The sequence below is a fragment of the Muntiacus reevesi genome, chromosome 17, assembly GCF_963930625.1.
Source record: "Muntiacus reevesi chromosome 17, mMunRee1.1, whole genome shotgun sequence".
NCBI classification, from domain to species: Eukaryota; Metazoa; Chordata; class Mammalia; order Artiodactyla; family Cervidae; genus Muntiacus; species Muntiacus reevesi.
The window spans coordinates 8,243,187-8,258,227 of record NC_089265.1 but is presented as its reverse complement, the minus strand read 5'-3'; the positions used below and the strand labels follow the sequence as shown (position 1 = coordinate 8,258,227).

Sequence of the window (15,041 nt, the reverse complement as noted above, 5' to 3'; positions counted from 1 at the left end):
TTCAGAGCCCTCTTGTCAGTCTCGTCTATATAAAGTGATCTACTTGAGAACCCCTGAGATATTATCAAGAAGTTTTGATACTTGGGGATACAGAGTGCTGCTTTAAATACATAGCCTGTCATCTCTCCTCCAGGTAACAAGGGCTCAGATCTCCTTCACTGGAAAGCGTGTGAAGTGATCTGTGGTGGTAACACACACTGAAGTTGTATAATTAGCATATGTTCCTGCCATCTTCTCTCAAGGGAGTTCCAGTTCTCCCACTGGTTCTAAGTCTTAAAGAAAATTAAAATTATGCTTCGGCAAAGAACACCCATAGTCTGTTTTGGATTCCTTCTTTTTTTAATGTTTCTGTTTCTTTTCTCTCTCCTTCTCTCCCTTCCTTTCTTCTTTTGAAAAAAAGAAAAAGAAAAACAACCCTGACTGTACTTCATTGCTAAGAAGCTTAAACAGCCTGAATGGAGTCTTCATTAATCCAGGCCCCTCCGTCTTATCTCCACTCAGGTGTCATTTGTTCCTTTATGATTGTGTTAGCAGTTAGGAGCACTAAAGAGGCAAGGGTCCTCCCACGATGGCAGCTTAGAAGCTGAGATGCCGTTGCCGGAAACGAGGAGACGGCGTCAGCTCATCACGTCCAGCCTCTGGGCTACACACCGACAGTGTCACAGGGAACAGCCTTTGTGGCCGTCTTCCCCTTTCCTTGCACTGTGTCAACTTTAAGCCTTAGAGGAAACCAACAAAAGCTTCTTTTCTTTCTTCCTTTAGCATCATCATATATTCTCTGCCATGCGAGGCTGGAAGCAAAAGCATTAAAGTAAAATATATCTTAAATGCATTTCCTCTTAGAGCTTTTATTTTACTTCATAGTCCTATTTTTAGTTTCCTTTGATAATAAAAAAAAAAAAAGCCCAATCATTTCATTCTTAGCCCTAGACAATACAGTGCGAGGTTATACATATTGCAGCCCTGGGGAGAATTTCTGCTTGCAAGCTGGCCAGCCTGTTTGCAGTTGACAGATGTAACCTACTCCAGGGCAGAGAAAGTCTCAAGGGAGGTTTTAATTTCTTAATATTGAAATGAGCACAACTTTTATTGTCTTAATCAGTGAATAAAGAAACAATAAAATTGCTAAGTCTCATTTTTTTTTTAAACTCAATGTAAGAGGATTTTAAGAAATTGCAATTGCTTTTTAAGTTACTGTTGAAAAGTTAATTTTCTCTGTGTTTGAGAGGATTCTTCCAGCGGTTCTGCAGATAGATAGTCATACCACAGTGATGTAAAACATTCTTCTGAGCTTTTGCATGGTTGCCACTCCTCAGTAGGGAAAAGGTATGTGCTAAGGTGTGCAGAGTGAGTGTACTTGTCTTTGAAGAGAATATGACTTGGCTTTCATCACATTTCATGAGCTGAGGATCCAGGAGTATCCATTTAAAATTGAGGCAGAAATCTTTTAATGGAAACTGCATTCTTTCAGAATATATGCTACTTTTGGTAAGGGGCTCTACAGAGGAATATTTCTGACTATGAATAAAGAAAAGATTTTCTGATGGTAATTAGTAGCTTTTATAAAGTCATAATGAACGTGTTTCAACTGTTTGTCTGAACAAATAATTTTATACCAACAAAGCTGATTTATTACATGCAGTCATTTCTACATATTTCTTAATTTAATCCAACCTAAGACAAATTTCTTAAAAATGAAGGTTCACCAGTTGCTGGGGCCATATGTGAGTCGGTTGTGGTCCCCTGGGACCTTGTACAGTGCCTTCAAAAGGACATAATAAATGTTTCTTGCACTAAATTGAAAAAGAAACTTTCTTCAGGAGCTGTGTATGTGTGGGTATATATTTATATAGAGAGATGTAGATACCATATGCAAATAAAACGTGAAACAGCACCGTACAGATAGAGAGCCAAGATGCTCAGTGGGAGCATAGCAGAACTTCAGGGCAGAGGTTGTGCACTTGGAATCAAAACTCAATTTTGGAATATATAAAGAATCCTCAAAACTCAACAATAGGAACAAATAAATCAGTTTCAAAAATGGGTAAAAGATTGGAACAGACACTTCACCACAGAAGATACACAGAAGGCAGATAAGAACATTAAAATATGCTTAATGTTATTGGTCATTAGGGAAATGCCAATTACAACTGCACTGGAAGACTGCTACCCACCAGTCAGAATGGCTAAATTAAAAAATAATGGCAGTACCAGGGGCTGACAGGATGCAGAGCAGTAGGACCTCGCAAACATTGCTGGTGGGAATGCAGAGTGGTATGACCAGTCTGGAAAACGCTTTGGGACTTTCTCATCAGGTTCAATGTACACTTGCCACGTGACCCAGCAGTCCCGCACACTCATAGGTTTTTACAATACCTAAGAGAATGCAGACTTATGTTAATACAAAACCTATGCTTGAATGTTTGGAGCAGCATTATTTATGATAGCCCCGAACTGAAAACAACCCAGATGTCTTTCAGTTGTTGAATGGATGGCCAGACCGTGGTGTGTCTACATCTGAGAATGGCCTGCTCATTCACCTCTGGCCGACCTCAAAGCTCTGCAAGAGGAGAGAGAGAGAAAAAAGGCAGAACTTAAAACCACTGTCATGTTGAAGCTGTGTTTGCTCCAACACACACGCAAGGCCAAAGGGTAGACGTCTCGTCGCTTCCCAACATGTAAGGAACGCTGTGCCCAGTCATTAAAGTCTACGAGGTCAGTGAGCAGCAGCAGGAGCAACAAACCCAGAGCGAGGGTCATCTGGTTTTCAGTTACCACCATACTGATGTAAATGGCTAGTTTTCAGGAAAAGATATGGGACAAAAGAAATGGAAGACTCACTAGACAAAGACTTTAAATTCGCTGTTATAAATATGCTCAAAGGCCCGAGGAAACCATGACATGAAAGGAGGACTTCCCTGGTGGCTCAGTGGTAACGAATCCGCCTGCAGAAGACATGGGTTCAATTCCTGACCCAGGAAGATCTCACATACCTCGGAGCCAAGCCTGGGTGCCACAGCCACAGAGCCTGTGCGCAAGAGAAACCACCGCAGTGAGAAGCCTGCACATCACTACCAGAGAACAGCCCCCTGCTCACTGCAACTAGGGAAAAGTCCACCCAGCGATGAAGACCCAGCACAGCCACAACTAAATAAACATAATTTGGAAAAAAAAAAAGATAAAAGGAAAATATAAGACCAGTGCTCACCAAATAAAGAATATTAACAAGGAGATAGAAATTATATTAAAAAGAGAACTAAATAGAAATTTACAGGTATGATAAGCAGAAAAAGAAATCACTAAAGGGGTTGAGTTGGCAGAAGAGAGAATGAACAAATGAAGCTAAGTTAATTGGAACTGTCCAGTGTGAAGAACAGAATTGAAAAATATTGGTCATGGTTGCACAGCTCTGAGACTATGCTAAAAACCACTGAGATGTCAACTTCAAAATGAAAAAAAGGAAGCACAGTTTAGAAAAGGCTCGGGAACACACGATTCAAAGACAGACTGGAGGGTAATCTAGTTAAATCCTCTTGCTTTACAGTTGGGGAAACAGAGGCCCAGGTGGGTGAAACAAGCTGCCCAGTGTTTGCGGTGTAATAGACACAAATTTCTTTATACATTTTACAATTCTAGTGACCAGCCAGCCCAGCTGACCCTAGACTTTTCTATTTAACACTGACAACTGCACAGTCTGAGGAGCCCCTGGTTGGTTAGTTAGTTGCTAAGTTGTATCCATCTCTTTGCGACCCCATGGACTGTAGCCTGCCAGGCTCCTCTGTCCATGGGATTCTCCAGACAAGAGTACTGGAGTGGGTTGCCATTTTCTTCTCCTGGGGATCTTCCCGAACCAGGAATGGAACCCACGTCTCCTGCATTGACAGGTGGCTTCTTTACCACTGAGCCGTCAGGGAAGCCCAAAGACCCCTGGACCTGGGCAAATCAGGGTGGTTGGCTGCACTGTCTGCAGTGCAAACTGGGCTGAATATTCTTTCCTCTCACTCTGAATCCCTGAAGCTCATACATAAATGAGAAATGGTGGTGTGTAGAAAAGTCCCTCTGCTTTGCTGAACTCAATGTTCTAAACTTAAGCAGCTGGCATTTTGCTTTAAGTTCTTTTCTATTCAACCTTTCAGAATGAAGGATTTTTTCCTTTTAATGAAATTTGCATTTCATCCACAAGGTAAAAGCCAGTGTCCTTGACTTCCTTGAAAAGTGACAAGTGGATGCTTTTGTAAACCAAACACTAAGGATATAACAAAAACAGAGGTTGTCGTTAATTGAGTTCAGATATGAAAAAGCAGATGATAACCCTTAGAGATATATTCAGGGGAGAGAGAGAGGGAGTCAGAGGAGAGACAGAAAGAAGAGGGAGAGAGATCCATTTCCTGTAAGATGAAAAGCCATGAAAGGAAAACTCATATAGGAAAAGTCACTTGAATTCCTTTTTGAACCCAGCAGATTCAAAAGGAAAGAGAAACCAGCAGTCCTTGAATGTGTGATTGATGTCAGTGACCTCACAGGTGAAAGAGGAGAGTGAAAAAGCTGGCTTAAAACTCAGTATTCAAAAAACTAAGATCATGGCATCTGGTCCCATCACTTTATGGCAAGCAGGGGGAGAAACAATGGAAACAGTGACAGACTTTATTTTCTTGGGCTCCAAAATAATTGCAGACGGTGACTACAGCCATGAAATTAAGAGACGCTTGCTGCTTGGAAGAAAAACTATGACAAACCTAGATAGCATATTAAAAAGCAGAGACATCATTTTGCTGACAAAGGTTTATATAATCAAAGCTATGGTTTTTCCAGTAGTCATGTACTGATGTGAGAGTTGGACCATAAAGGCAGCTGAACACTGAAGAATCGATGCTTTTGAACTGTGGTGCTGGAGAAGACTCTTGAGAGTCCCTTGGACTGCAAGGAGATCCAACCAGTCCATCCTAAAGGAAATCAACCCTGAATATTCATTGAAAGGACTGAGGTTGAAGCTGAAGCTTCAATCCTTTGGCCACCTGATGCGAAGAGCCTACTCATCAGAAAAGACCCTGATGCTGGGAAAGATTGAAGGCAAGAGAAGAGGGTGACAGAAGATGAGATGGTTAGGTGGCATCACCGACTCAATGGGCATGAATTTGAGCAGACTCTGGGAGTTGGTGAAGGACAGGGAAGCCTGATGTGCTGCATTCCTTGGGGTCTCAAAGAGTCGGACACAACTGAGCGAGTGAACAGCAACCTCATGGGTGGAGGAGGCAGTGCAGAAACCAGAGCCGGTGGGCGAGGGCGAATTTCAGCTGCACGGCTCTGGGGCCCCTCCCTGGGGTTGCAGCCTGACCACTCAACTCAGCCTTCGCTTTCCCTGCCAGGGCTGCACCCAGGCCAACCTGCTATGTGGCTGCTCCTTTCAATGCACAAAGCAAAGAAGGGAGGAGCCAGGAAACGGTGCTTGGAACTTGTGAGGTGCGGGGAGGCAAAGGAGGACAATGAGTGGGGGAAAGTTCAGTCTGCCTTGAAGCCGTGGCTGCAGCCAGGCAGGTGAACCTGAGAGGCCCGGCAGCTTTGCCTGGGCTCGGGCGAGTCCCCTCGTCCTGCAGGGCGTCCCTGCGTGTCTCTGTGACCACAGGGCCGTGGGTAGACAGAGTATATGGCTGGGTTACCTGCAATGGGAGCGAGCGGAAACTCGATGGCTCTGAAGTTCTCTTTCTCTGTCTGCTTTTTTAAAACACAGTTTTAGAAAATATTTATTCATTTAATTGACTGTGTGGGGTTTTAGTTGCGGCATGTGGGATCTTTAATTGCAGCATACGAGATCTAGTTCCCTGACCAGGGGTTGAGCCTGGGCCCCTGCATTGGAAGAGCAGAGTCGTAGCCACTGGACCACCAGGGGCATCCCTCCCCCCTTCACCCCCCAGTCTGCTTTTGTCTCTTCCTGCGGTTCAGCTGAGTCCCATTTCGATTCCTCCCACCTCATCTAGGCCCTCCAGCGCCCTTCACAGAAGCCTCGTGACCCCTCCCTCCGTGCACCTCCACTCCTTCAGGAACCCTTTAGCAGTGGGTTGGTTTGGCCCTCCTTAGTGGCCGCAGTAGACTCTGCACCTCTGATATTCCAGCACGTCCTTCCCTCTGTCTTCACACGCATGTATGACCCATCCCTTCTAGCAGAACCCTGACCTCTCAATGGTGAATGGTGGTCCTCTGCACTCCCAAGCCTGTGGGCAGGGCTCCCATCTTGTCACCATGAGGGGCATTAACCCTCATTGCTCCACACCCCCAGGCCATCCCATCCTCGTCCCTGTCTAAACCATAAACTCCTTGAACTCAGGGAACTTTTCTGCCTCAGTCCTGCCTCGCCAGCATCTACTACGTACATAAAGGGCACTTCGAATGTCATTGCTCCCGTGCCTGTCATGATTCCCGCCCTAGAGATCGTCTTGTTCACCTCTCTGTTCCCGTGTCTAATACAGGCCACCACACCACGATCGCTGAAATTAGTTTATTAAGTGAAACTAGAGTGTTTCAAAAACTTTATTTGCGGGAAAGTCACACGATGGGCTTGCGTGTCTGTCTTCCTGGATCTTTCAGCCTCACACCCCAAACCAGGGTAGACCAGGATCCGTGATAGAGGAAATGAAATATTCTGTGGAGGCTCTGCTCCAGGTGGTCACTGCGCTCACACCAGGGCCAGCTGCAGCAGTGCCGGCTGCCGTGGCGGAGTGAAAGTCAAACTGCTAGTCGCTCAGTCGTGTCCGACTCTTTGGGACCACATGGACTGTAGCTCGCCAGGCTCCACCATCCATGGGATTCTCCAGGCAAGAACACTGGAGTGGGTTGCCACGCCCTCTAGCTCACGCCACGGTGCTGGAGGGCTTGTGCCCACAAATGCCAAGGGTCCCTCCCAGTTGCACCCTAGTGATCGGAGCAAGTCACATGGGCAACTCGGCATCAGGAGTGACATTGGTGACCATGTTCACAGTCTTCCAAGCTTATCCTCTAGAGTAGATGTTTTCAAGTCTATGCATGTGGATCAGCTGGAGAGGATTTTAAGATACAGATCCTGATTCAGTAGGTCTGGGGAGGCGGCCGGATTTTGCACTTCTGACCATTGTCGACCTTCTGAGGGCCAAGGGGAAAGCCCTGACTCCTTCCTGGCTAAACTGAACTCCTTCCCTACACCCACCTCCGCAGAGACTTGGTTTGTGTTGCAAACCAAGAGAAACCTCCTTGCCAGTTAGAAGACACTCGTGGTTCACCTCGAGGGTGAGGGGGCAGAGAGGACTAGATAACAAAACCGCAAACAGTGCGACCCAACGGCAAAGTCTGGAGGAGAGAGCACAGAGATGGCGCAGCTGTTCTAAGAAGCCAGAGTCCTTGCATCCAGAGGCCACCATTTGCATCTGCCGGTTTGGCACATGGACCGAATTAGATCTAATTGTGTCACCTCTTGGTCTCCTGTGACTCCCTTAGTTTCCCGGAGCCGGAAAGGGTCAGGGCAGCTCTGGCCGGGTCTCGTGAAGGCTTCAGCCCCGTGGAGCATCCTCCTTGTCCATGGCGCGTCGTTGCTCTCCCAGGATCTTCCACTCGCTCTTGCGAGTGCTGAGGGTCACTGACGGATGGGGGTGTCCGTGCTTCCGGGACCTAGAGCCCCGTCACTCCAGGGTGCTCTCTGATGTTGGAGGCGGTCAGCCTGTCCGCTCCTCCTTGCGGATGAAGCTGAACCACTGCGGGCAACGGCACACCTGCTCCCCCCGCGCACCTGCACTTGCGCGGCACTGAGCCGCAAACACGCGTGCCTCCGCTCAGTTCAGAAGAGATGGTGTTCTTCATAGTGGTTTTATTTAAAAGCCGTGCCAGTCACTTTATACCCTTTCCCCCCCCCCCCCAAGTTTTGATTGATGGCAATCTGGCCAGCCCAAAGCTGCTGGTGGACTGAAACTGCTGAATTGGGCATTGGCATTGACCGAGCTTGTTAAACGTGCATGGTGTGTGTGCACGCACGTGTGTGCAGAATGAAAACAGCACAGGAATCGATGGAATGAGATCTGGAAGAAGCTGAAGGGCTCTCCGTTCCGGAAAGGAAAGTAGGAACTAAGGAGGGGCTGTGCCTGCACATGCTCCTTGCCGCCACTAGAGGGCGGAGTTCAGGCCGACCTCTGCGTCTCTCGGTCCCGCCCAGAGTCTTTTTCCCTATCTAAGGCAGAGCTGATTGGCCTTAGGCAGCAGTCTCTGGTTGATTTGTTAAAAGTCAGCCCCTAATTTCCTGTGAGCTCAGTATCAAAAACTGGATTTCACTTCTAGGACACTAATCTCTTCCCATGAAAATATCTTTTGAAAATGATCATAACATGAAACACACTTACACGTTCCAAATAATTACATCAAAACTGAACACATGGATGAATTCCTTTGGTGGGTGGAGGAGGTGGGGTTTGCTTGGATCAGGCTTTCTGAGACTTTAAAACATGCATCTGATGATGTTTGAACTGCAGGTACCTTCTTTCCTTCCTAGGGACTTTGTCACTGGCAACAGAGCCATTTCTCACTGGATCTTTAAACTGTGATTGAAATTAAGATACACCTAAAAATGGTTAAGATGGAGAATTTGAAGTTATGTGGATTTTACCACAATTAAAAAAAAAAAGTGAGATGACCAAGAAATATGTTGCATGTTTTTGAGTTGCAGGGATGTGAAAAGGGTGGATGGCATCACCGACTCGATGGACTTGAGTTTGAGTAAACTCCAGGAGTTGGTGATGGACAGGGAGGCCTGGCGTGCTGCGATTCATGGGGTCGCAAAGAGTCGGACCCGACTGAGCGACTGAACTGACAGACTGACTGACTGAAAAGGGTGGGGAGGATGTGATCCAAGTATGGGCGCCTAGGTCTCTTTTGGAGATTTAAAAATAACTCCTAAGGGGTTGGGAGTAGCACCTTCATCTGGCTGAGGTGTTCTTGCAGCAGTGCTGGAAATAGGGAACAGGTTCTCATCTGAATCTGTTCTTATCTGAACCAACCCTGAATACTCTTTGGAAGGAGTATTCCAAAATACTGAAGCTGAAGCTACCATACTTTGGCCCCCTAGTTCAAACCGCTGGCTCACTGGAAAATACCCTGATGGTGGGAAAGATTGAGAGGAGGAGGAGAGGGGGAGATAGAAAATGAGATGGTTGGATGGCATCACTGATTCAATGGACATGAACTTGGGCAAACTCCAGGAGATGGCGAGGGACAGGGAAGCCTGGCGTGCAGCAGTCCACGGAATTGCGAAGAGTCAGACACAACTTGCTGACTCAACAACAGGTTCTCATCAGAGCTCAGCTGTGAGTGGCTGTGGACAGGCCTCTCTCCCTGGGCTTTACTGTCCTCCACTGAGAAATAATAGAAATGATTGTTTCCTCTTCGGGGACTGGAGTGTGTGGAGAAGCCCTTTGAAGACACTGGATGCAGGGGCTCGGGACGGAGGCCGCTTCTCGGCCGCGGTTTCTGTCCTCGGCAGGCCCCGCCTGTGGGTGCTCCGGAGCGCTTGCACTGCCGCGGCCTCCAGGAAGGCCTCCAGGAAGGCCTCCAGGGTAGCGTCAGAGCCTGTCTTTCCCCCACAGTAGGCCGAGTAGCCCCAGACGCTGGGAGAATCAGAGCTGACAGTGAGCTCCTTAGCAGGCTGCAGAAGCAGAGTGGTCTTGTGTTCACTCATTTTGTTAAAAGAAAGGCTTCCTGCCGGCAGCACTGGAAAGATAGGTCGGGCCCTATCTTTCGGGCCAGGTCGGGCCAGGACACTCCCACTGGCAGAACATCTCTAAGGGAACGGCCGGCTGCCTCCTCTGCAGGCCTGGGCGGGAGCCGCCCGCGGGGGGCAGGGAGCTCCGCCCCAGCGCTGTGAGCGCCCCCGACCCCAGCCTCCTCTATCCTGCCCCACAGAGACGGCGGCGCAGCCATAGAAGTAGGGCGTGCGTGGGAGGGAGTGGAGGTGGGGGCCTGCGTGCCGAGGGCAAGATGGTGGGCTCCCTGCTCCCAGGCTGGGCGTTGATGGGAAAGTGGGCCAGGCCTGCCAGGAAGTCAGCAAGTGCCAGGTGCCGGGTGCGTCTGTGCCTGACCTTGGATGCGCGTCAGAGCACACTGACTATGCTCTCGGGTGCGTGTTTGTGTGTGTGCATGTGTGTGTCTGTGTGTGTGCATGTGTGTGTGTGTGCATGCCTCTCCAGTGTGTGTGCACGTGTGTGTGTTCGTGCGTGCGTGTGTGTGTGTGCGCGCGCCCCTCAAAGGAGGCAGGCCCTGGGAGGGGCTGGGGGCAGTGACTTGCTCTTGTTAAGGATGCAGCTGAGGAAGCAGAGGGCCAGGGCTCTGGGAAGGAGGGCGAACAAGGGGCGAGGCAGGGTTTCTCGTTTCCCTACTTGCTCTGTCTTTTCATTCAGTATCTTTTGTGCAATTTTGTCCTCACGCCCCAGTTTCGGATGGAGGTTGAGGACAGCCCTGTGCTAAGTGAGGCTCCAGCCCAGAGGCCGCTGGCCCAATGCACGGGGGTGACCTGCACCCCAGAGCAGACGGGGCCAGGATGTCCGAGTCTAACGGGAGGTGCAGGAGGGCAGCATGCGGTTCTGTCTCCGGTGGGTTTTCATCGCCATTTATTCCCAGGTTCTCCTCGCAAAGGAGAGTGTGGTGTCTGCCACCTTGTGGCGGAGCTTGGTACTGCCGGCCTCTCCCCACACCTCCTCCCTGCGGCTCCTGAAGGCCTCTGCCCTCTGGGCGGCGGTGGGTAGGGGTCGCTCAGAGCCTGGGCCATAGCGCTCATTGCGGCCGGCTCCACGCCTCTGGAAAAAGAAGCTTCTGGAGAAGGCGGCTGTGAGCTCCAGGGCCTTATGAAGGTTGTCCTTGTTTGTAACAGGAGGGTGGCCGTTTGTGAGGGAGAGGGGTCCACGCCGGGCGGGTGGTGAGTGAGGAGGTGACCCACAGAGAGGATGAGCCAGGATGGGGAGTGAGCGGGGACAGCCCGGGGCTGAGATCTGAGGATCTCAGAGCAAGCCGACTCTCATCCAGAGCGGTCCATCGTGGCCTCGGCGGGGGAAGGTGCCAGGTCAGAATTTAAGGTCACCTCGGCACACGGGGACGCGTGTCGGAGCTTAGGACCTCCTGAGTGGGGACCAGGGTCCCCGCATCAAAATCGGGCCATTGTGGCTGAGCTTCAGACTGCCGAGGGCGTGAACTCTGCTCGTAAGTCTGGGACCCTCAGAGTCCAGCCTCTGATTTGGTACTTGGCTCCGGCTACGAGAGACAGGACATTAGTATCAATGTTTGAAGTCCGTCCGAGAAGCTCTCTGGTTCTCTGAACTGGGCCAGGCTCGTCAGGCCCCAGCCCCACGTGGTTCTCTCTCACAAGCTCTTCAGTGGCCGGAGCACAGCGCGCCCCGTACCCCAGAGGCGCCCCTGGCCGCAGCCACCTCACGTTGCAAAGCCAGCCGCCCGTCAGCGGTCCTTCACAGCCAAACCTCCGTGACAGGGAGGTAAACGCCTGGCACCACACGGGTGGGCACCGCCGTGCTCCGCGCTCACAACGAGGCTGCTCTTGACTCGAAGTCTGACCAGGATGGGTGACCAGCGCCCTGGTCTTGATGCGCAGGGAGGTCTTGGTTCCTGCAAACTGTTCTGGCACCAAAGGCCATGGTCACTGGCTGGGGTTCATCACAGAAACAGAACATGTTCGAGATGTGTTAAGGGGGGTGGCTTTCCGAAGAGAATTTGGTGCCTCCAGAATGATCTGAAAGGCTGTAGCAGTGAAGGTCAGGGACCAGCACCTCTGGATCTGGGGATGCCAAAAAGTGACAGAAATTGCTAGAATCACTGTGATGACTGTAACTGTCCTCAGCACAAGAGCCCATGGTTCTCAGGAGGAGCTGACGGAGCCCCAGGTCTGCTCTGTGCCCATCCTCACCGCTATACCTGGCAGATGGTGGCTTCTCCTTGGATTTACCTGCCAGGGGTCATGTGCACATCTCCCATTGGTGGGATCTAGACTGGGGCCGCTGGCGGCAGGATCTGGAAAATGCAGTTCACCGACTTGCATCCACGGCTTCCCTGGTGGCTCAGGTGGTGAAGAATCTGTATGTTAATACAGGAGGCCGGAGTTCAATTCCTGGACCGGGAAGATCCCTGAGGGAATGGCTACCCACTCCAGTATTCTTGCCTGGAGGATCCCATGGACAGAGGAGCCTGGCGGGCTATTGTCCATAGGGTCACAAAAAGTCGGACACGACTGAGCGACTAACACTTTCACTTTCAACTTGCAGCCTATGCAATAGTAGGGCACGCTGAGGACACAGGGGCCAGAGCCCAGTACTGGACACACTCCTAAATACCGGCAATAATAATAGTTACACCCTTCAGATGGCTGTTGTGAAGCTGAAATTAACACAGAGCGTGGCACGTGGTAAACCCTCGATAATTGCTTGTTTACAAAAGATTGTCCCAAAGTCAGAATGGCTCCCCATTCTCCGTTCTAACCCTTGTAAGGAAACTGCCTGCCTCTGCGCTGCGGAGTCCAAACCGCAAGCCTTGGTGAGGCACCTTCCATTACCTCCTGCATCTGCCCGGCATCAGATCCTCTGTTGGCCTCATTCTGGCTCAGAGGACTGGCAGGAGATACAGCAGAAAGGTGAAGGCTGTCAGAAAGAATGCATCAGTGACTCATGCGTGCTTGCTAAGTCGCTTCAGTTGTGCCCAACTCTGGGCGACCCTATGGACCGTAACCCGCTAGGCTCCCCTGTCCATGGGATTCTCCAGGCAAGAACACTGGAGTGGATTGCCATGCCCTCCTCCAGGGGATCTTCCCAACCCAGGGGCCGAACCCGCATCTCCTGCATTGCAGGCGGATTCTTTACCATCTGAGCCATCAGGAAAGCCCTTCAGTGACTCATGCCAAAAATTAAATTGGATTTCCTGTGCTGGGCCAATTAAACAACTTCATCTTAAATGGACCAACAACAGTCAGATCCTGATCTCTTTCCTCCTAAACACACAAGCTGGAATTCTGCCTCCCACCCCCGTCCAAAATGGAATGTGTGAACCCAGGTCGCATCTCTGTGGCCTTGAGCTCAGAGACACCGAGCAGCCTGTACCGAGAAAGAACTAGGGCACAGCTGAAATCCAGAAGGGAGAGGAAACAGGCGGAGATCCACGGGGAACAATGTCTATTTCTTAATCCGTCTCCTGCCCCAAATAGCTGGGCTCTCCTCCCCCACTGGTGTTTACTGTGTCCCTCTCCCTGGCAGCAGGTGCCACGGCCTTAAACTGGGTCACAGAGGGCGGCGGGGAGCCGACCAGGCCCTCAGGCCACATCCTCCCCTGACTTCACTCCCCAGGCTCCAGACTGGAGGGGCAGAGCCCAGACTCCAGGTGGCCCCTGCCCTCCAGGGCGTCCCGGCGGGGCCCCTGCTGCCCGGAACCACAACCAGCGAGGGGGGCATGCTCTGTCCATCCTGTGCGGGGGCAGAGGGGCCACACTGCCTTCCCACTGCAGCCGCAGGGAGTCCCCTGAGGGACCGCTCCTTCCCAGGGCAGCCAGAGGGCCCCCACAAGGGCTCCCGACACCCCGGGGGCAGAGCTAGTGTAGAGGATAGAGTGTAAATTACAGAATCAGAAAACAAAGAAATAAACCTCAGATTTGAAACCCCAGACCCCCGAGCACAGGGAGGGAGATGCTTGCTCAGGATAACCCAGCCTGGAAAAGGCCGAGTCGCAGGCCCCAAACACCGCTGCTCACCCGCTCCGGCCTGCGGCCACGTGTCTGCCCTTCCTGCCCGACCCCGCCCCTCCCACCCGACCCCGCCCTTCCCGTCCGACCCCGCCCCTCCTCCTTCCCAGGATCCCCGGCATCTGGTCCTGATGGCGCCTTTCTCTCCACAGGTTCTGTCGGAGCATGGTTTCGGCCTGATTACCACGGACATCCGGGAGGGACAGACCTTTTACTACGCGGAGGATTACCACCAGCAGTATCTGAGCAAGAACCCCGACGGGTACTGCGGCCTCGGGGGCACCGGAGTGTCCTGTCCCCTGGGTATTAAAAAGTAATTTCTCCCCACGTGGTCAGCCCTCGAGGTCACAGCCAAAATGCTTCCAACAAATCGGGGAGTTCTTTTGTGGTTCACGCCAGGGGCTTTTTGAAGTGCACAAAAGCATTCATAAAAATCTGGTTTATTAAGGGGTAATTTACATGAAGTGCCATGGCAAGTTGATAACATGTAATTTATCTTCTAAAAAGTTATGGCGGAAAAAAAAAAAAAAAAGTTATGGCGGGAAGAGCCCGCGTTGAAAATTTTTGGATCATTTGATGTCTGAATGAGGATAATGAATAATCAGTGTTCACCTTTTTTGTGCTTGGGTGCCTGCCCTGGACGTCAGGGAACTAAGCTGGGAGAATATGTGTTGGGCGGGCAGAGGTCAGGGCTTCCTTCACCACAGCCGGCCCCCCTCAAAAGCCCTCCTGCCCTTCAGTGCCTTAAAATTTGCAAACGTTTATAGCCTCAATGAATCATTCACTGAAATACTTTGCTCAACTTATCCTATACATGTATAAGCGGCTTTCTCTCTCTTTTTCGCCCTCTTCATGGCAAGGAAAAGCTGTGTTAGCTTGATAAATTTTAACGCTTTGCTCACAGCTATGGCATATGCTTGTTCTAATAAAGGTCTACAATCTGCTAATACAAACTGATGTCTCATCTGTCTTTTACTTGTTTAGGTAGGATACTTCTAAGTATTATAAAAATTTTAGAGCTCTCAAAGGCTAAGAATCATTTTCCCCCAAATGGGAAATCTGATTGCAATCTTTCGAAAACATGTACAGCTCTAGGTCCTTGCAACTTTAGTAATAATAGCTGTTTTCCATCCGCCTATTATAGTCATCACATCAGGGGCTATTCCAGGTAGAGAATACACACATGAAATCTTTGCCCTTAAGAGTCTTTGTATTGAGGACAAGGGGTGGAGAACATATGCAATAAACAGGTAAACCTGTGAATAAGTAAGATAATTTCTGGTCCTCACAAATGATGGGGAGA

The 15,041-nt window shown here is 50.2% G+C and overlaps 1 protein-coding gene across 4 annotated transcripts in view; it reads left to right on the top strand.

Annotated features, from left to right (window-relative positions):
* Nucleotides 1-14,691, top strand: part of MSRA (methionine sulfoxide reductase A) — a 359,917-nt gene extending 345,226 nt beyond the window's left edge. For all 4 annotated transcript variants that reach the window (XM_065907831.1, XM_065907833.1, XM_065907834.1 and 1 more), the window contains one exon: nt 13,891-14,691. In XM_065907831.1, coding sequence (XP_065763903.1) covers nt 13,891-14,055 — 165 coding nt within the window. In that variant the 3' untranslated portion in view covers nt 14,056-14,691. The remainder of the gene's footprint in view (nt 1-13,890) is intronic.
* The last annotated feature ends 350 nt before the right edge of the window (nt 14,692-15,041 follow it).